The sequence below is a fragment of the Rattus norvegicus genome, chromosome 7 (genome assembly GCF_021556685.1).
Source record: "Rattus norvegicus strain SHRSP/BbbUtx chromosome 7, alternate assembly SHRSP_T2T, whole genome shotgun sequence".
Lineage (NCBI taxonomy): Eukaryota > Metazoa > Chordata > Mammalia > Rodentia > Muridae > Rattus > Rattus norvegicus.
Window position 1 is genome coordinate 131,697,757 of NC_141540.1, and position 21,710 is coordinate 131,719,466.

Sequence of the window (21,710 nt, forward strand, 5' to 3'; positions counted from 1 at the left end):
ATCAGAAGCAAACTTGTGCCCAGAACTTGATTGAGGAACAGAAGTGGTTATTATTATTCATAGATAAAAAACATTTAGCACATCTTTCCTTCCAGGTGTGTCAAAGATAACACGAATGGCAACGAATGACAGCAACAAGGCAGCATTTTAGCCAGTTAAGATCTTTCAAGGCCACAATAATGACCAGCATTTGGATTGCACATCTGTGCCAGGAACAGTTCTAATTCTTCATTATGTCAGGTGTGGAGAGGTAACTTGTTTACAAGTGAGGAAGCAAAAGTACAGGGACACTATACATCTGCCTGTGGTAACTCCAAAAGAAGTAGCAAAGTCAGTCAAAGGTCACTAATATCACTGTCACCAACAGTGACAGTGGTCATGAAACAGCCACAAGTGACCAGCTCCCTCAACAGGTAACGGCTTTTAAAGAGAAAGAGGGAGAGGGGAAGGGGAGGGGGAAGGGGAAGGGGAGGAGGAGAGAGGGAGGGAGAGAGACAGAGACACAGAGAAATAGACACAGATAGAAAGGAGAGAGATGGAGTTAGAGACAGAGAGAAGGAGAGAGACAGAGACACACAGACAGACAGACACACACATAGAAAGATAGAGACGAGAGAGACAGAGACAGAAAGAGACAGAAACAGAGACATACAGAGAGAAACAGACACAGACAAACAGACAGATACACATACAGAGAGACTGAGGGAAAGAAACACACACAAAGACAGAGTTATTCATTCAGACAGACAGACTGACGGACAGACAGACAGACAAGACAAAGAAATGAAAAAAGGGAGTGGGAAGGAATTAAGCCAAGAGAAAACCCATTGCAGTAATGTTCAACTAAATTCTAACACTGCCCATCATTAAATGCCTTGTTAATATTAATTTCTATTTTCAGTGCATCTATTCCTCCTTATATGCTAAATAGGGCGTTTACTCTGCCCACTGGAAAGTTCGCTCTGCTGCATTCGACTTTTTACTCTGCGTCAATAACACAACACGACGGTCGCCCTTCTTTCATCTTAAATGACCCCGTTATTCAAAGAATGAAAAGGAAAGGAGATCTCTGTCACATCTTTACAGTTCGGAAGTAGCAAGCAGCAGAAGGGTTTGAGATTTGGAAATGAGAAAGCCCTGTGCACACCTTTTGCCCTCCCAGCCCGCCTCCTCATTACAAAGGCACTAGCTAGGGCAGAGAACACCTCTCCCTCACTATGTCCTAACCACAGTGGTGCAGACCGTTCCGCGGCCACCACTTCACAAGTCTCTCCGGCATCACTGTACAAGACTCCCCTCTCCGCTTACACTGGATCTAAACCACAATGGAATGTTTTGAGTTTGGGTAAATTGTTTGATCATCCACAACAAAATAAAAAAAAAAATCACAAGATATGTTTTCATTAGCCTCACAAGTATTTTTTTAAAAAAATTTAAAAATTTACAATAAAAATCCATATTTAATTAAAATTTATCAAGGGTGGGGGATGGAGAATCTGAAAGCCTTGGGCCTATATTCATAGAAAAACAAAATGAGCAAAGCTACATGGTGAGATAGGGCAGGACCCCTGGCTCCCACGGACAGCCACTGCGGGAGAGCCTGATTATCCAGTTACATTCCCTGATTAGCTTTGGTGGTCCTTAAAACTACCCTGTCCATCTGCACGCCATTGCTTTTCAAGATGTGAGTCGATGCCCTTGTTCGAGGTGCTGCAAGGGCTCCTTGTTTCCCACTGCCTTAAAGCCGTGAGTTAATCCATCTAATGTCAAACACAATGATACAGCCTCAGGCTGTGCGATTCCTTCTTATTTAATAATACGCATCACCTAGTTTTAAATCCCTATAAACATGCATTACATGCATAAGACAAAAAAAATTAAAAAAATTTTTTTTGGTTCTTTTTTTTTTTTTTTTTTTTTCGGAGCTGGGGATCGAACCCAGGGCCTTGCGCTTCCTAGGCAAGCGCTCTACCACTGAGCTAAATCCCCAGCCCCATTTAAATTTTTATTTTTATTTTTATTTTTTTTGGTTCTTTTTTTCGGAGCTGGGGACCGAACCCAGGGCCTTGCGCTTCCTAGGTAAGCGCTCTACCACTGAGCTAAATCCCCAGCCCCTAAATTTTTATTTTAAACAACCTCGGAATGCTTAAAAGGAAGAACCACAAGACCAGCGAACAAAAAGCTGGCATGCTGGAATTTCACAAACACCCCGTCGATTTAAATGGCTGATACTGCACGCCCTTATGGAGTCTATTACCCAGCTAAGCAACCGCTTAAGAATCAGCTCCAATAATACATTGTATCAAGTATAAACGGTGTAAAAGCTTAGGTTTCTGCTGAGAAGTTTTTTTAAAAAAATTTTTTTAATTATTACCTAATAGAGACTATAAAACAAATTTATCTTTTAAGTATTTTAGTTTTTAATCTAACAATTATATTCCCTAATTTACTTATTAAATTTTTAATTTCAAATGAGAGAATTTGAGCAAAAGCGTTCCCACGGCCACTCTACTAAGAGAGAGACCTGAAGCCTATCAGTTCAGTAGTTAGGTGGAGGACAGAGGAAAAGTCTCTGCCCAATATTCGCGATTTTCCTGACCTTGTTCTTAGGTTTCACCTCGCCACAAAGCTTCATCAGGTCCGAAGACAACGTGCTGCACGGAAATAAAAAATAAAGATCAACCGTGAGACTCAATGTAAACTTACTATACAGAGTCGTACGTCCTTTGTCTCTCTAACCACGAAAAAATTATACCCACGGAAAACACAGGAAGGTAACAGTTAAAATCCAGGTGGATTTAGTAAAAAAAAATAAATTCCGTTTTCTTCCTTAAAGTATTTCCATATTTAATTTTAAAATTTATGAGCGCTAGGCAACGGCTTTGCTTAGCGTTCAGTATCGCTGTTCCTAGTCACAAAATTCAAAATTATTCCTATGTTAGGATAATCGCTTACTGCAGTAAGATTTAAGTTTTAACAATCCTATACGATGGGCAGGAGAGATGGCTCAGTGGTTAAGAACACTTATGGCTCTTATAGAAGATCTGAGTTCGGTTCCCAGCACTGCAGTCCCCTGCAGCTCCAGTTCTAAGGGATCCATCTGACCCCTTCTCTGACCTATGCAGGCTCCCACACTCATGTGCACATCTCCACAGACACACACTCGTGCACACAAAATGAGAAGGAAAACTAAATCTTAAGAGAAGACGTTCCAGAAGCAAGTCAAGTGTGGTAGTCCCCGCGTCTCTCACCTTCCCTCTGACCCCGGGCTGTGTAAAGGGCCGTCTTCCTCACTGCTGTCCTCTTCATCTTCTAGAACAAAGGGAAAAGTGACAGAGTTGCACAAGTTGGATGGGAACCCAGTCCCTAGGCTAAACGCATGCACATCAGCTCGGCCTCTCAACGGGGCACTTTGGATTGGGCTTCTGAGTCAATACACACAGACTGAGGAGAATCACTCCCGCCATTACTTGCATTGCTAGGAGGAGGAGACGGGTGTTCAGCAGAGAAGAACCGTGAGTTTGAATGGCGGGACGTGGAAAAGCAGTATCAGAGAATGGGAATTAGATTAGATATTTATGTGAGCACGCACCATTACTTTAGAGTCAAACTTTTTGGGTGTGTCCTATCCAAACAGACAAATCCACTGATTTAAAGAAGAAGAAGAAGAAGAAGAAGAAGAAGAAGAAGAAGAAGAAGAAGAAGAAGAAGAAGAAGAAGAAGAGGAAGAGGAAGAGGAAGAGGAAGAGGAAGAGGAAGAGGAGGAGGAGGAGGAGGAAGAAAAAGAAGGAAAGAAGGAGGAAGAAGAAGAAGGAGGAAGAGGAGAAGAAGGAGGAAGAGGAGAAGAAGGAGGAGAAGAAGAAGAAGAAGGAGGAGGAGGAGGAGAGAAGGAGGAGGAGGAGGAGAGAAGGAGGAGGAGGAGGAGGAGGAGGAGGAGGAGGAGGAGGAGGAGAAGGAGAAGGAGAAGGAGAAGGAGAAGGAGAAGGAGAAGGAGAAGGAGAAGGAGAAGAAGAAGAAGAAGAAGAAGAAGAAGAAGAAGAAGAAGAAGAAGAAGAAGAAGAAGAAGAAGAAGAAGAAGAAGAAGAAGAAGAAGAAGAAGAAGAAGCTCCTCACAACAAATGCTTCCTGAGCCCCCTTTGGTGCGTGTGGCCAATCACTAACACTCTCTACGTATAAACGTTCTTGAGAACTGTACCGGTTTCACAAGCTTAGTAAAATATTTCGCCCCCTTTGAAGCCTCAAGTAGAAAGAGGATGCGTGAAGATTCAGACGTCACACGCCAGCATGCATCTCAGTCACAGGTACACAGACAAGAATAGGTGTGCATGCAACAGTTCTGTAAACTACTGGGACCGAACAACTGCCACATCACGGCAACTGCAGCAGGCCAGAAAAGTAACAAACAATATCCACCCCCAATAAAACCAAAAATAAGAACAGGGAAACCAAACATAAAACTAAGAAATCAGTAGCTAAGTAGGAAATCAGTCGCCAAAACAGCTACAAAAAATTAAACTGTCAGCAACCCTCTAACACGCATGCAGTTTTTTTTTAACTGACATTTTATTTCACAAGACTAAATGATATTGTGATATGGTTTAAATGCATATGTTCGTGGTTCACCCATTTATATAACGTAAGAACACTACGGACAGGAGTCAACTCACTTCTTCCTCTCTAATGTTCCCTTCCTTCGACCACTGAGTACACGAAGGGTTAATGATATTTGGAAACACTGTGTTAAAACCGTGCTTAGGATTCACAGACAGGGGAAGGAAATGGTGGCCTCGCAGGCAATGGGCATCTCAAAGCCTTTGTTCAAAAGAGGCTGACGGACTTAGTCCTCAGAATACTGACTGGCTAAGATTAGTTAATAATATAAAAATAAGGTTATGAAGAAATGACTAGCTATGGAGGTTTGAATGAGAAATGTTTCTCCTGGGCTCAGGAATTTGAACCTTTGGTTCCCAGTAGGTGGAGAAAGACAGTGAGGTAGTGCAGCCTTGGAGGGGACAGTGAGGTAGTGCAGCCTTGGAGGGGACAGTGAGGTAGTGCAGCCTTGAAAGGGACAGTGAGGTAGTGCAGCCTTGGAGGGGACAGTGAGGTAGTGCAGCCTTGGAGGGGGGAAAGCTGTCCCTGGGGTGGGCTTTGGGAGTTTCCAGCCTTGTCCTGCCCCATCTCCAGTTAGCACTCTCTGCTTGCTGACTGCAGTTGAATGTGATCTACTATAATTTTTCTTACAGACACTGGTGAAAACAGAACTTGAAACACTGAGCAGAAATTCAGTTTAAGAAAAATTCTTAACTCCTGACCATGAATATATAAGTGCCTTCTAGAGAGATAACCTATACTTTATAGAAACAACTTGGCCAGAGCCAAGAGGACTCCACCCGAGTCGGTCACCAACTTAAGATAGATCCTCAAAGCCAACGCCAATATGAAGCATTTCATCCGAGTAGCACATAGGTCTTAACTCTAGCACAAGGCTGTCAGACATGATCTCATTTAGCAGCACTCAGATTAGAGCAGACACAGAACTCCCAGGTGTCCTGCTAGTCCAAACCAGGGAAGAGTTTTACAAAGAGTTTTACAACCTAACACCACTGGAAGTTAATCAAATGTTTGTGCTTTTCTTTTTTATTAGGTTTTTTTAAACACAAATTATATCTTTCTATTAACAAGTAGTACATAAGATAGAACTAATATGCCAACCCTGGGACTGCTTCCTTTCAGAAAGACCTTCTTTGCAAACCTATGTACATTCTGATTAATATCCAAAACCTTAACTCTCAAGCTATCCCTGTCAACAGCAAAGTAAGAAAGGCTGTCCCCTAGGTCTAGATGCAAACACATAACTAACGGTCTGGTTTTGCCAGTTGAATATCCATTATTTTCCTTGCACAAAACGTCGTTGAGCATCTCCTCCTCTGTGCCACACAACGCATGTTAAGCTGCGGCACTAAAAAGACCAGAGAGAGGGGGAGCGAGGGCGACGAAGAAGTAGGAAGGGAGAAACAAAGTGGGAGGGGAAGAGGAGGACTGGAAGAAAAGGCAGGGATGGGGGGGGGAAGGCAGAACAAGGAGGAAACGGAAGAGGAGGAAGTGGAAAAAGGAGATAGCAAAGGAAGAGTCAGGGATGGGAGGGGACTGAAGGGAAGAGGAAGCAAGTCTGCTTGACGACGTGCAGGATGGCAAAAAGGTACTCAGTGGAACATGGTGCCTTTTCATCAGTCCTAATTGTTCTTGATTAGTCTTTTATCCATCCTCGTCATAGCTTAAAAAGTACCTTCAGATGACGTGTGTGTGTGTGTGTGTGTGTGTGTGTGTGTGTATGCATCTATATATATATAATATACACCATGATCGAACTCATGAAATTATTATTCATCCTTGTCATACCTTGACAAGTACCTTCAAATGACACACACACACATATAAATATATAAATATGATATGGTTGAACTCATGGAATTATTATTATTTATCCTTGTCATAGCTTGACAAGTACCTTCAAATGAGTTATTTATGTATAATATATATGTATATATAGTATACATATATACATACATATGTATATTTTATATATATACACACCATAGTCGACCTCACGGAATTATTATTTCCACAGTAACAGTATAAAAATCCTATAGAGCCTGTATTCTACTTGTGTAAGAGCTTATCATTTTCAAAAGTAAAGATTCGTGGACTGTGTTTTGTCTACGAATACAGAAAGGTAACCGCTCTTAATCTTTGGGTTATTTTCCTTCCCTTTACCAAGAAGTACTTGGAAAACTTTGAAGAGTTGTATAATCAAAGAAAAGAAAGAAAGATCAAAGAGACATGAAAGACCATATTCGTAAACAACATGAATTAAATAAAACTGTTCCGAATTTCGCATTCTATCATACCACTAGCTATGAAATTCCTCCAGTCTCCTGAGTCTACACAGATCACCGCTAAGAGCAGGTAAAGATATGACCGGTGAGAATAGGTCACATGGAAGTCACCAGCGAGAAAAAGGCCGAAACCTCTGTGTGCGATGGTCTCTACAACCCCTTTTAGGCTGAAAAGATGGTGCTTATGATTAAAACACAGTATCATTATGTTCAAATAGTCCTCGTGCTATATTCAATTTGTAAGACATGTATACTTATACTCCTAATTTTATTTTTAGACAGACTAGATGAGAATATGTAGAAAAGAAAGTTATTCATGAGGTTAAAACAATGGATGAAAGTTAATAGATATATTTAAAAATTTAAGAGGAACATATATCCCATGTTTTGCTGTAAGGAAAATAAAAGAACTTAGAAATTCCACATCTAAGATGCTCTGAGGACAATTAGGTCAAGCACAACTCTCCTACCATCTAAGGATTTCAAAAATAGAAAAGGCTTAAGGGAAAAAAAAGAGGCTTAGTGGTTTTTTTTTTATTATGAATACAGTATCATGCAAAAACAGTGGCTACCAATACAACGTTTTCAAATATGTACCACAATTAGTGCACAGGACAATTAGTGACTCATGCAACTGTTGGGTACACAGAAAGCTAAATGTACTCACCTAGTGGGGCGCTATCTAGATCTGGATAAACAACAGCAGAAGGAAACAAAAAGGCAATACTCCAATCAAAACGAGTCCAACATTAAAGCTCTCACATAGCACAAGATTACGTACCACACAGAATGGATGCTATAACGCAGCAAGGTTAGGTGTGCAGCGTAAAGGGAACGAAACTTGGTTAATCGTTTAAGGAACCTTAATAACTAATTCAGAAACTTTCTTAGTCTCCTGTATCCAACGGTTTAATAAGGTTAAATAACCTTGAGTTGGTAATCGCTTCTTGGAACGGCAGTGAGTACTTTCCCCCAAATTTAATACACATGCCGATTAAGAGAGGGTATTTATTAAAAGTGTAGGTCAGTATAGCATCTATTCTAACCAGCCGTAGAGGAAGGAGATATAGATACAATAATGTCCAGAAGGCAAAGCTACCATGCAACTCATCTAAGGGAGTTTAATCCAAATTACCTTGCAGCGCGTTGCCTAGCAACGCATCGAGCTCCGGGTTCAGCTCCGCCTTCTCTTTCAGCATATGGAACAGGAGCTGGTTCTGAGTTGCGCTCGTGATTTCTGTTTGCTTGAGTCGACCTTCCAGGACTTTAATCTGAGCCTCTTTCTGGGCAGCCTGAAGACCCTGAAACAATAGCCCCAAGAGCCAAATGTCTCCCACCTGGGAAAACAAAGCTCAGTACGTGAAGACGTTGAAGCCGTGGACCCTGGCATCAGACCGACCTTACTACCAACCAGCTCCTCTAATTGCTTCATGCAGAGTCCTTAGAGAAGGTTCCCTGTGCACAAGATGCCAGCCTCCAGACTCTCAGTTCCTATAGGTGAAGTGCTATGGATTAACACCTACTTTGCTGGCACAAAGTGACTGTGAGAACACAGCCTAAGGGTCTAACAGAGGTCCAAGGCAGGGAGCAAGGGACTGGGCTGTCACCACCTTCACCAATTGGGAGTAAGTGTCCTACTGAGCAAATCAGTATTGCATTCAGAAGAGTAGGGTGCTACACTGTTTTCCTCAGAGTTTCTTCTGACCTGTATAAAACTAGTAGCAAGCCAATTGTGATACAAAATCTATTTTCTTGAGAACCCTTTGTTAAGACAAAATGGGCTCTCTTTCTTCTTTGTTCACTTGCTCTAATAAACAAGCGTAACAGAGCCATATTTATTATATTTTATCTAAGCTCTAAAAACAATTTTTTTCCCGTTAAGAATTTTATTCCTTCTGCCAAGAGGAGGGTCACCGGAGAGAGCCATGAAATACCAAATCAGTCGACTTAGGCTTTCAGGAATAGAAGAGTTAAATCTCACCTTATTGATGCCCATTGACAGGAAGTGATCTAGCAGGTACCGAGCTTCTGTCAGCGTGCAGGCATTGATGACAGCGGTGACATCCAATGTCTCCCCTTCTTCCTACATCAAATTGGTGTGTAACAATCATTACTTTAATCCGGATATATTTAAACAGAAGGCAGCAGGCCTGTATTTACTTGACAGTACTGGATGAGTCAATGAAACGGCTCAGAAAAAAATACAGCATGATCCCTACACTAAGAAACATGTGTTCCAGTCAAAAGCAGACACAGCTTGGCAGTTAAAGGTTCAAGGCAAGACATAATAAATGATACATGCGATATAATAAAGACTGTCCCAAGGTGAGTAGGGAAATCAGACTGGACCATACCTACTACATGCACACAACCTAAGAATCAGATTGAGTCAATGAGTAGAAAATACCTTCATACAAAAATTCAAGGGGGGGTCGGCAGCTAAGAGCACTGGCTGCTCTTCCAGAGGTCCTGAGTTCAATTCCCAGCAACTACACGGTGGTTCATGAGCATCTCTAAGGGCATCTGAGGCCCTCTTCTGACATGCGGCTGTGCACGCCGCAGAGCACACATACATTAAATAAATAATTTTTAAAAATGAAATAAGTAAAACTTCAAGTACTTTTAAAGATCTACAACACGAAAGTTCTCTTCCTTAATCTCTTAAATATCTTTAAGGACCCCGAGCATCCTGCCAACTCGTACTTCTGGAATCTGGGAGGTAGAGGCAGGAGGATCAGAGATTGAAGGTCGCTGTCATCTACACAGAGCCTGAGGACAGCCAGGGCGAGGGGCCTTCTCTCGAAAACAAACAAAGCCAAGACAGACCTTCGCTTCCTCCATCTGCATGATGTTGGCCTGACAGTCAGCAATACTGTCGTTGATGTAATCTATGTTCGCGGTCAGGGACTCCATCTCCTCGCTGATGTTAACCAGGTTTTTATCTCCCTCTCCACTCTCCTTCGCTATCTTCTCTCTCCTTTTTGAAAGTTTCTCTCGCCTTTTCGTGAGCTCTTCCCGTTGCTATAAAAAAACAAACAAAACCAAAGTGGATTCGAAGAAATGACCTTCGTCTCTCAGACACGGTACAGCCAAGACAGAACGACACTGGAGACAGCATTCAATGCTTCCAAGGAGTCAGTGTGGGGGAGTAGATGAGAGGCCAGATCCCTTGGGTTCAGCCTCTATCTTAGAGAACCTGACCTAAGGCTGAACTCAAGTTAACCAACAGGCTGGTACCTAGCACCAGTTTCTAGGCTACCCCCCACCCTTAACAAAGCCTACATTTAGCACCGGTTTCCAGGTTATTCCCCAACAAATCTGAACCTCCAAGTTACAAGGCTGCCTCGGACACGTCGCTGCTTAACAACCACCAACCAGGAGAACAGAAATTAAGTTTATGGTTTGGCTCCCAGCACCAGCCAATTATGTTAAAGGCCATAATGCACACCCCCCAATCTGATGTATACCAGGCTAGATACCCTCTTCTTGCCTCTATAAATGCTTGCCTATAACTGACCTCAGGGCCTCCTCTCATTCTCCTGCATCAGAGACAGCGGCGTGGCCCAAGCTCGAGCGTAAATAAAGAGACCCTAAAATGATCACACTGGATTCGCTCCTTGGTGGACCTTTGGGGTTCACTCACTACTAACGTTTCCCTGGCACAACGTAAGACAGACTGTCAGCTAAGGAGGCGTGTTGCTTCCGTTGCCCATACCCTGAGGAGTCTGTTCATGTCTGCCTCCATGTTGGAAATGGTCATCTTCTGCATGATGATCTCAGTCACCCGGCGCTCCAGCAGCTGCCACTTCATGCGGGCCGTCTTGGAAGTGAACACCCGGCCAGTGAATCCTTTCCTCTGATACCTTTTCCTGTAGTCATTTACAGAGACAAACATAACTACCCATGCCTTTATTCGGTTGCGCACACCCAATAATGACGCCTGTTCCATTTATACAGCATTCATTTATGAACGCCCACAAGGATTGTAAAGGCGGGGAGGGGATAAGAATCAGTAGGACCTGGTGCCATTCGTTGTAGGGGTTGGTAACGCCTGGACTCTTGCCACCGGAATCCTCATTTTCTGCTGGGTGCCTGGCCGTGAGGCATCGGCTTCCCCTGAAGTCACGCTGGAACCTGCGTCTGGGGCGGGGCTCTCGGATGAGCTCAGCTTCCGAGTAACTTTTCCCGCTACCTTATCAGACATGGGCCTCACTTGTCTACGGAGAGCTGTAACCTGCAACGGCATCAGGGTTGGTCGAGTCTCTGTCTGTACAAGGGACGTTACGGGTGTCGGGTAGAAGGGTGGACGATTTGCCAGTCACGTGCAAAGGCCCAGGGTTAATCCCTAGGACCACAAGTTAAGGAATGAAAAGAAGGAATACATCATTTATCCCAAAGCAAAAAAAACGGTAAACCTGTTCACTGTACCTCTTCAGTTTTGCGCCGCAGAACCACTTCTTGATTTCTTTTCTGGGCTTCTAGAAGTCTAAGTTGATGCTATAAGTTAAGATGCGATATGATGAAACATCCCCCGCTGAACCACAGTAGGTCCTACTCTGACGCTAAAACACTTCCTCTTACTGCCAAAAAAATACAGGTTCTTAGCATAAGCTGGGTTAACAATCTTGTATCCATCATTCGATATTGCTACTTTAATAGGACAAGCAGAGATGCCGAAACAGCCATCTCTAGGCTGATGGGATGACTCAACATGCGAACGGAATGACCTGAGTTCAGTCCTCCAAACTACGAGGTGGAAGGAGAGCGATGGCTCTTGAATGTTGTCCTCTGACAGCCACACTTGCGCCATGGCTTATGAGTGCCCAAAGGTTAAGAATATCAAATGAAAAAACAAAAACAAAAACAAAAAACAAGCCCATGAAACATTTTACAGACGTTTTCCATTGGATCATTCTGAGACACAAACGGGAAGAGATATGGCTATTTTCAAGAGCCTTTTTCGATACACATAATAATTAAAGTTGCTTCAAACCCAGGGAAAAAACATAGGCTGTCCAATGAGTACTTGATAGTAACTTGGGTGTAATGGTTACTTCTTCTCAACGTGACACAAGTTTGAGTCACCAGGGGATGGGAGCCTTAACTGAGAGGTTGTTCCCATAAGTCTGTCCTGTGGGGCACGTCTGTTTTGTTTTATTTTTAATTGACACGGGAGACCCTAGTCTACTGCAGGCAATGTCACCCCTGTGCAAGAGGTTCTGAATTGTATAAGAAAGCAGGCTGAGCAAGCCATGGAAAGCTAGCCAGTAAGCAGCGTTTCTCCATGGTGTCTGCTTCAGTTCCCACCTTCTATTACCAAGCAATCTTTTTTTTTTTTCCTACTTATAAATGAGATTAAAGTGAAGGTTCTGTGCCAGCGGCAAAGGCGCTTGCGGCCAAACTCGACGACCTGAGTTCTATCCCCAGGACATACATGGTAGAGGACGAGAACTATCTCCACAAGGCTGCCCTTTGACCTCCGTTTGAGAACCCTGTCACTTGTACACCTACCTGCCTCCCTCTCCCTCTCCCTCTCCCTCTCCCTCTCCCTCTCCCTCTCCCTCCCGTCCCCCTTCCCCCTTCCCCTCCTCTCTGCAACCAAATGCAATAAAAAAGTAAAGATTTTTAACTACTTTTTTGTGATTTAAACTACTTTTCAAAATCTGAATTTATGAAAGTAGAATTCTGAAGGTGAAGACAAAAGTGTTTCCAGTTCTCAGAAAAAGTATCCTCTGGTTTATCATGGGCAGGGGACATATCCTTGTGTCCATCCCTCGCCATGAGTCCGCCCTAAACTTTTATCCTGAATTATAATCCACATATCATAATAAAAGTCATTTTCTATAACCAGCCCTCAAACCCATCCTTAAGTATAGTTAGAAAACTTTCCACTACTTATATAACGCTCCCGTACAAAGTGGGTGCTCTTATCGAACCGAGGGATTCTCTTGTACAAAGCGGGGCACTCTCATCCAACAGAGGGATTCTCTTGTACAAAGCGGGGTGCTCTTATCCAACAGAGGGATTCCCTTGTACAAAGCGGGGCACTCTAACAACAGAGGGATTCCCTCATACAAAGCAGGGTGCTCTTATCCAACAGAGGGATTCCCTCATACAAAGCAGGGTGCTCTTATCCAACAGAGGGATTCCCTCATACAAAGCGGGGTGCTCTCATCCAACAGGGGGATTCCCTCGTACAAAGCGGGGCGCTCTCATCCAACAGAGGGCCTCACTCACATCTCGTTTGCGCTGATCCTTTTTGAGCTGAGCGATTTCCCGGTTCCTCCTGGATTCTGTCAGCCTGGCCTTCTCTTGCTCTTCTTTCATCTGCTTCATTAGGCGAACCTGAAGGTATGGATGGATAGTACTGAACACCGCTCCAGTACCAGATACATCCGGTAGATCTCACAGACGGGAGTTCTCTCGTTCCAAATACTTTATACGGAAGCACAAGGCGTCCACTCCACCTTTCAGCGGAGGACCGTTTCGGGTAACCTTACCTCCAACATACTTTTGCTAAATTAAGTAGTGCTCTACAACGCAGATTTGGTGCTCACCATCAGTAGCCGGGTGAGCCTGAACAAGTTATATAACCTCTGTAGGCGCTGACTTTCTCACCTCTAATGTCCTTGTGTTCTGTGAAGACTCAACCGGTTGCTACCCGAAAGTGCTTATACCAGATCCTGGTACAGGGAACAAACCTAATGAATATGGTTACCGCTATCACGGCAACTGCACAGCACAATTTGCTCACGTCTTACAGCAGGTCCATGTGGTTATGTTAAGGACACTACTTGACGTTGGTGCAAGATTTAGAACGATCAATTCCTGCACAGAACCTGATGCAGGCATCCACACAGAGCTCCTCCATGTGTGGGAAGGACACACCAAACTGTAGCTACCAGCTCTTGGTGAAGGAGAGTGAGGTCGGAGAGACAGACCAGGGAGCATCCGCTACCATCTTGAACTGGCCGTAAATATCACGGGCTACTTTTGTATCAGCTCAGGAAACAACCACAATAACGGTTCTGTCTCAAGCTACCCAACCCCGGGGCCATCGGAGCAGAACAGGAGCAGCCTCGGTACCTTGGTTTTCTTCATTTCTGTGACGTCTTGCTGCAGTTTCTTGAGCTGCTTTTCGTACTGAGACTGGTTTTTGAGCAGCCTGGCGTGCTCCTTCTGGGCTGTCTGCAGTCGCTGAAGCTCTTTGTTCATAGCGTGCAGCTTCTTCTCGTATTCGCACTTCACCTTTTTGGCTTTTTCCTCAGAGTAGGACTCCACTGAGCCTGGGGGGGGCGGGGCAAGGGAAGAAATGCAGGGCTTTTGAGACACAGACTTTATTTACAGACTCGGAACTCCCGGTACCTGGGACACGATGGTGCCTGAGCCCTTCTGCCTCAGGAGTCCTCGCTCTACTCAAGTCGTTTACCGACGGCTAGGCTTGCTTTCTGGCTCGACCGCCCTGAGTAAGGAGTGAGCCTCTGCGGAAGACCCACCTAGGTTCTGGAGAACCTGGTCCCTCTCCAGCTGTGTGTCCCGGATCTTATGCTGAAGCATCATCAGCTTCTCCTCATACTGCTTCTTCAGTGTCTGCAGGCGCTTCTGGCTGTTCTCTAGTTCGTCAATCAGCTTCTGCTTGATCGCAATTTCGCACGTGATGTTTGCTAGGTCAGCCTGATAGTTAGCTAGTCACAGAAGATAAAAACAAAAAGACCGGAAGTGGGCTGAAGGATCGTCATCGTCGTCTCACAAAACAAGAATGTAAAGCCATTATCTACATTCAAGTAGTCACTCAGCAACCTTGTGGGAAAATTTCTGGACATACCGTAGTCTAAAAAGACAGACTGTTCACACCGCTGACAGCAGGTACTGCCTACACTAAAATAAATGTGAAAGTCATAGTGACCAAATCTAGCACAGAAAGGAACATCTGTCCTGCCTAGAGCATGCCTGAGTCTAGTGTGGTCTTACAGGTCATGAAAAGTGCTTTCATTGGCAATAAAATAAAAAATGTTGAGTTTTCTATCAAAACCTAAACAGCTTCCCAATCTGATTTTTCTCCCTCCGTGCTAAGGGGCAGGTACCTTTTTCATCTGATTCGGAATCTGATTCATCAGAGCTTTCTTCTCCTTCGATGTCATCTTCTTCCTCGTCTTCCTCTTCCTCATCTTCCTCATCCTCATGGTCACTCGCTTCTTGATTCTCATCCTAAAATGGGAAGCATTAACAGTACAATACTGGCAAGCAAATCTCAGTCAGAGAGATCCTGGAGTATACATCACAGAAGCACAGGGCTCTGTGTGTGTGTATGTGTGTGTGTGTGTGTGTGTGTGTGTGTGTGTGCGTGCGCATGTGTGTGCATGTTCATGTGTGTGTCTGTGTGTGCATGCTCATGTGTGAGTGTGTATGTGTGTATGTTCATGTGTGTGTGTGGTATGTCTGTGTGTGTATGCTCATGTGTGTGTAGATACATGCTCATATGTGCATGTATGTGTATGCTCATGTGTGTATGTGTGTGCATGTTCAGATGTGTGTGTGTCTGTGTGTTTGTGTGTGTGAGTGAGGGTGTGTTTATGTTCCAGTGTATATGTATGCATGTTTGTGTGTGTGTGTTTATGTTCCAGTGTGTGTGTGCATGCTCATGTGTGTGTGTGTGTGTGTATGTGTGTGGATGCTCATGTGTGTGTGCATGTTTGTGTGTGTGTATGTTTGTGTGTGTATGTTTGTGTGTGTGTGTGTATGTTTGTGTGTGTGTGTGCATGGTCGTGTGTGTGTGTATGTGTGTGGATGCTTATGTGTGTGTGCATGCTTGTGTGTGTGCATGCTTGTGTGTGTGTATTCATGCTCGTGTGTGTATGTGTGTGTGTGTGTGTGTGTGTATGCTCATGTGTGTGTGGGGGGGGAGGGTGTTCACTAACGCTTATACGTGCAGACACAAGAGCAAGATGTCCAGTGTCTTCCTCTAACATTTTCCACAATATTCTCTTCAGCAGGGACTGTCACTGAACCTGAACTTGCTCTTTTGGTCAGGCTGGCTGGTCAGCGAACTCCCAGAAACTAACTGCCCTGACACGCCAGCCCAGGTGCCAGGCCCTTTCACACGGATACCAGGGGATCTCAGAAAGCCCACACGCCTGTACCTGTCAAGTGCGTTTACTCACCACGCCACCTCCACAGACACTGAATTTTGCTTCTCTTTAGTTCAAAAAAGTCACTCACAGAGTCTCAGGTTCTTATGCAATAACTTTGCCTTTTAAAACAAATTCCTTATCTCTCTCGGTACCCTATCTGCACGTGCATACCACACAGTTTTCACAAATCACGACGCTGAGATTTGTCAGTACCTAAACGTTCACAACTGAGGAGGAAAGTCCTCGAGCGAGGAAGCCGTGGCTAGGGTAACACCGCCCTTCCGTTCGCACAGTGACTGCGGTTTGTGCTCACGGTGCGGTTTGTACTCACCACGTCCACCTCACTGCTTTCTTTCTCTGAGACGCCCTTTTCTTCTTTCTTCTCCTGGTCAGGGTCTGCATTATTCTCTTTCCCAGCGACACTTTAGAAAACAGAAAGAGAAAGGAATATGAGTTAAGGACAAAGGAAAAGTCTTTATTTTTTTTCCTCCCCTCAGATTTAGTTTTTAAAACAACAATTTGTACAAAAAATAAATAAATAAAAAATAAAAGGAAAGAAAAGCTAAGCCAGGCTGCCCTGTCTGACAATTAAAGAAAAGCAGATATGACCACTTGACCAACCAAGTAAAATTTTCCCATAACTGAAGAAAGTTTAGCTTCTAAAGATGCTGACAGGTCACAGAGTAAAGTACTGGGTCTAAAGAGACAGCAAGCTTACATCGTAGGAGCGGCCAGTTCACTACAATGCACTACAGTGTGAACGAAAAAGAATCCAAAACAGAAAGTTTGGGTTCCCTATCTAAACTCAGGAAAACTTGTCTCATCTGAACACAATTGTTCTTGTCAGTATCCTGATCATTTTAAAGGTTCAAAAGCCACTATGCTCACAGTGAGTCTGCCTCCACGGGCTGTACCCATCATTTCTGCTTTCCGTTTTGTGGTCCCTGCCCCCCCCTCCTCCTTAGGACATTTGCACAGCACAGGGTGATTTCCCATCATATCCTCACAGTGGGTCTTTGATTCCAAAAACTGAAGTTTGGGCTGCCCTCCAACTGAACAAGAAATTCTAGGGTCTACCACAAGCTTTCACCATAAAAACCTGACGACTTCTCCTCCAGCTACCTGATGCCTACAGACATAACCACACGGTGGTGTGAGACGACAGTCAGAACTAAACTCGCTCAGCCCTGGGAGTCTTAAGGGAAGGTGGCCGAGTACAGTGAGTGAATTTGAACCCAGATCACTCTGCTCTTTCTTGGGTTCACCCTGCATGACAAACTGTGCACAGAAGTTACACTTCAGCTCACTGGACTCCGGCATCTATGCAAGTTAGTCTTCATATAACAAATCTTAAACAGCCCGTACGGTTTGTGTTACGGTGGAATTTTAAAATCTTTAGGATTAAAAAAGAACATTCTAATAAAGCAATATTTCCAAACAAAACCCCTCTAGAGAGAGCTTTGCAATCGTCACCCTTTTCCATTAAATAGTCTGTTTCATTAAAGAAATTCCTGGGGATACTGGGGCCTGTTTCTAGGTTATAGGTAAATAATTTGACCTCGTTTGGGCCATGTTATTATTAAACTCTAACATTTAACTCCAGTCCATATTCTTACGTATATTTTTATACTCAGAACAATAAGAATATAAGTGATTTTTTTCCCTCATAGGTACTTTCCAGTTTTGTTTATTTGTGTGACTATTTATTGGATCTGTCATTCTCACTGAACTAAATGTCTCTTGAGAATAAGAGTCACATGTATTTGGCTTATCATTCAATTAACTACCCAGGGCCTACACATCATAAGCTACACTACTGCTTATTAAGTAAGTCAATCCCTCTGAGTTACACAAATGCTTGTGTCTCAGTAGCCCTGCACGTCTCGCACACCTTAACTTAGAGTGGGGAAGTTCGATTTGGATTATAAAGATACACAGAACACAGTGTCGGCCTTTGCAGGAAGAAGTAAAAGCCAATAAGAAAGGCAGTAGAGTCAAATAAACTGCAGTAGACTTCCATGGATGCCATTAGGTCACTGTACTAGAGGAAAATAAACGGGCGGGGGGGGGAAGCTAGGAACCCTTCTGAGTGCACGGTTATGACAAACCCGATCACATTAAAAGGCCAGTAATGCACATCCGAATACTACTGTGCCAGAGGCTGGGCCAAGATTTAAGACTCTAGGAGGATATGTGGGAGAGAGGAAGCACGTTTCTCATTAGGTCTCCTCCTCCTCCTTACTTATGACCGGTGTGGTATTCAACCTCCACCATAGCTGACTCTAATATAATTGTATCTTCTAAAATCCCTTTTCTTGGAATTGCGACCACCCTACTTTATTTGGCTATCTGACTAACATACTTTCCTGCTTCCTCAATATCCAGTCTAGTGAACGTTATCACTGACTTATATCTCCAATCATAAATCCTCTTTGTACTCTAACACAGAAAAAGAAAATCAACATCGTAGCTGTGTCGTCACATGCTTCCGAGAATCACCTTCAAAGTTAAGTTGCTACTTTAAAGTTAAAGGTGATATTAATATTGTATCTCAGGCATTCGATTTTTTTTCTTTGCTAAATGCAAACAAATTGATATTCCAAATAGCTAGCTAAAGAATAATGGACCGTAATTAAAGTTATACTTTCTTTTTTTATAAACTCAGGATCTTGGGTACTAGAAGGAACATAAAAAATTGATATGTTCATCTGGCGAATAAAAGAGAAATTGTGGCCCTGAGACGTGTTCCGCAGAAGGGACTAAGAGCAGAAGGGCTGGCTCTCGGGGTGAAACACAGCCCCAGGAACTCGGTACAGACAGTCAGGCTCCATCTCTGTCCGACTGCGTCAGATCTTCACATCAGGGAAACGGATACTGATGACTGAGACACGGTCCACTAAACTGCCCTGCTTCTGCTGTCCCGTGTGATCCCATGAAAGTCAGAAGCAGCCCGGACTTATATCTCCATATATATCTCAAGGGCTGAATAATTTAACGTGGCAACATGTCCCCACCCATAAATTTAAAGGTTCGTCGTATTCTGCGCTTTCTAAATAGAAGAAATGTTGCATTTATAATTTTTTGATTTTTCTGATAAGTATATGTTGTCCTAAATTAATGACACTTAGTTGAGCTCTGGCGTGAGCTACAAGTGACTGTAATTACATGCTGGTTACAGAAATTCTTTTTAAGTTATAAGCTCACAGAGTACATGCTCAGAATCTACACTCAATATGGCAGATGGAGTAAAACTAAGGGGAAATGTATCATAAACTAATTTGTGATTGAATATACTTAAAGTAAATCAGTCGTTTAACCACGGGGAACAAGTTCTCAAGCTTCAACTTTCAGTAAGAGATGATCTGAAACATAGAGCTTCTGGGCTGACTGCGTTTGTTTTAAAACTACTTAACCAGCTCGGTTATATGATTTGGCGACTTGTTTAGAACGCTCTATAGATAAAGGTTCTTGCACCACACCAACGTCTACTTCTCTAAATAGATAGTCATACTCAGGGGTGGGTCCATGTTACGGATATCAGCAATTCGCTCCTAGGTTTTAAATGGAAAAGGGGAAACTGCCCACATTTTAATGTCCACTTGGAATACGTTTGAAAAGTTAAAAACGTTTTTTTTTTTTTTGTTTTCTGGTTTGAAGTTCAGAGTTCCTTGTCCATCTGGCTTTAAGAGGGCCACAGTTCCTTCTGCCCTTTTTACCATTTCGATGCTTCCTACAACTTGCAGCACTAAGGAATGGATGCGTCTACCCACGCACTGGCATTTGCTACAACCAAAAGACAAGCGCTGCCCAGCGGATGATTCCCACTCTGCTCACACGCTCCCCCTAAATATGGAAATACAGAAATGCCGGCTGTGGTTTGAAGGTTCATTTACTTTGACTAAAAAGGGTTAAGCAATAATCATTCTTCTCGCAGTTTATTTGAACGTTAGCGAAATGGCTTGCGCTTTAATTCAGGTGCCTACAGGGTTAAACTTATACACTTCGACTTTTCTGCTATTTCTATGAAAGTCGCTACTTCAAGGAGAAAACAACTACTCTAGTCTCAAGCAATCTACAACGCTATATAGCACATTTTCTTGCAAATGGAAATTAAATATTTAAATGACATTTTAATTTAAAAAATAAACAAAAACCAAAAAAAAAACCTGGGAAATATTCCAACCTTCTTTCTTCTCGACTGCTTTCCTCAAGTTTCTGTAGCCTTCAAAATCACGAGGCACAGTATGGGAAGGCCAAGCCAATGAAGGGCAAACCAGACAGTAAAAGCAAAAGTGGTAAGAAGAGAAATGGTTCATGAGCTCAAAGACGTTAAAATAAATCTTAGAGATATCATTAAAGGACAAATACACAGTAAAAAGGCAATACATTCTCTAGGAATACAAAGCAGAAAATTCATAGTATTACATCTAAGAAAACAACCACAGATAACCCGTGGAAGTTCTTTAATAGCAAAATGCGGCCTCCATCATAGGAGTCGACAAATCTTGTTGGGATGCTATTGCTATATTTAGCCAGAAATTTATCAATTTTAAAATTTTCCCCCAATGGTAAAGCCCACTTTCAATAACATCCTCTTCCTTTTAAATCCTTCAGAAGACTTTTAATGTATCATGAAAAGACCTTTATTAAGTAATGCCTTTATACCACAATGATCATACCAATACAACATACAAGTTACTACTTTAAGAACCTCATTTGTTCTACCATACATAAAATCATCGCTAAATCTAAACTTAGAAACTCATATGAAAATTATATGAGATGGCATTACAGACGAATGAATGTGAGCGTTATACGATCGATGAGAAAAAGGAAAAAAATCTTGTTAAAGATAAAAATCTCAAGGTTGGGAGTAGGATTTCACTACTCAGGCAAAGGGGGGGGAGATAAAATGGGGGCTTTAGTACTTTCCATTAGTAAGGTTGTTCTTTAACCAGAATAGTAAAAACAAAACAGAACAAAAAGAACAGATATAGGTTTCAAACTCTAACGTAAATGATATCCAATATCCAACGCTAGGAATCTTTACTCAATGGAATGTACTATATGTGAATATTTGTCACGCAAACAACAGAGATGTGCTAGGCTCTGATTAGGCACATTGCAATCTGCACACAGCGTACTCTGTCTAGAACCCCGCAAATCTTTTTGGAATCATTCATATTTAAAACAATTAGAGACAGAGTTGAGTTATAAACGATTAAGTCAAGTTCTCTTTTAATCTCACGATCTGTAGTTTCCTGTGATTTCTATTTCTTGGGCTGTGGTTGTCTCTTACAACCTGTTTATGTAGTGCTATGATAACATGAGACTAGCCGTCTGAGGGAAAAGTTCTACAGAGAGATGTTCACCAGGGATCAGAGAGTCAGGCACAGTGACTAGAAAAAGGAAAACTGCACACAAAAAGATCTGTGTTCCCGAAGTTTCCACCCACCACCGTTCAGTGCAAGTAGAGGGGTCTGAAAGACCCGACGAGCTCTGTATCCTGGGTCATCCAAAGGCATCAGATGAAATGTGTGAGTGGTAAATTTCCTTTATCTATATACACAAAACAACGCGCTCCCCCAGCCCCCAGATCAGTGTAATCCAAGCTTGTGCTGACGCTAAGGAACTACAATGCTTAAACTATATAATATGGCCTACCAGTAAAAATCAAAACGTT

The 21,710-nt window shown here is 42.9% G+C and overlaps 1 protein-coding gene across 48 annotated transcripts in view; it reads right to left on the bottom strand.

Moving 5' to 3' along the window:
• The window catches only part of Kif21a (kinesin family member 21A), a 115,376-nt gene that overhangs the window by 21,786 nt on the left and 71,880 nt on the right, over nt 1-21,710 (bottom strand). For 12 of the 48 annotated variants that reach the window (XR_015623941.1, XR_015623942.1, XR_015623940.1 and 9 more), the window contains 15 exon segments: nt 20,211-20,249; nt 16,359-16,449; nt 14,981-15,104; nt 14,393-14,581; nt 13,983-14,182; nt 13,134-13,241; nt 11,325-11,393; nt 10,916-11,130; nt 10,612-10,765; nt 9,723-9,917; nt 8,878-8,979; nt 8,032-8,197; nt 7,564-7,584; nt 3,252-3,312; nt 2,600-2,654 (listed from right to left, as the gene is read on the bottom strand). Coding sequence is in view for 42 of the 48 variants with exons in the window: in NM_001371538.1 (NP_001358467.1) it covers nt 2,600-2,654; nt 3,252-3,312; nt 7,564-7,584; nt 8,032-8,197; nt 8,878-8,979; nt 9,723-9,917; nt 10,612-10,765; nt 10,916-11,130; nt 11,325-11,393; nt 13,134-13,241; nt 13,983-14,182; nt 14,393-14,581; nt 14,981-15,104; nt 16,359-16,449; nt 20,211-20,249 (1,789 nt within the window). In the remaining 6 variants the exon portion in view is untranslated. 48 annotated transcript variants of the gene reach the window in all.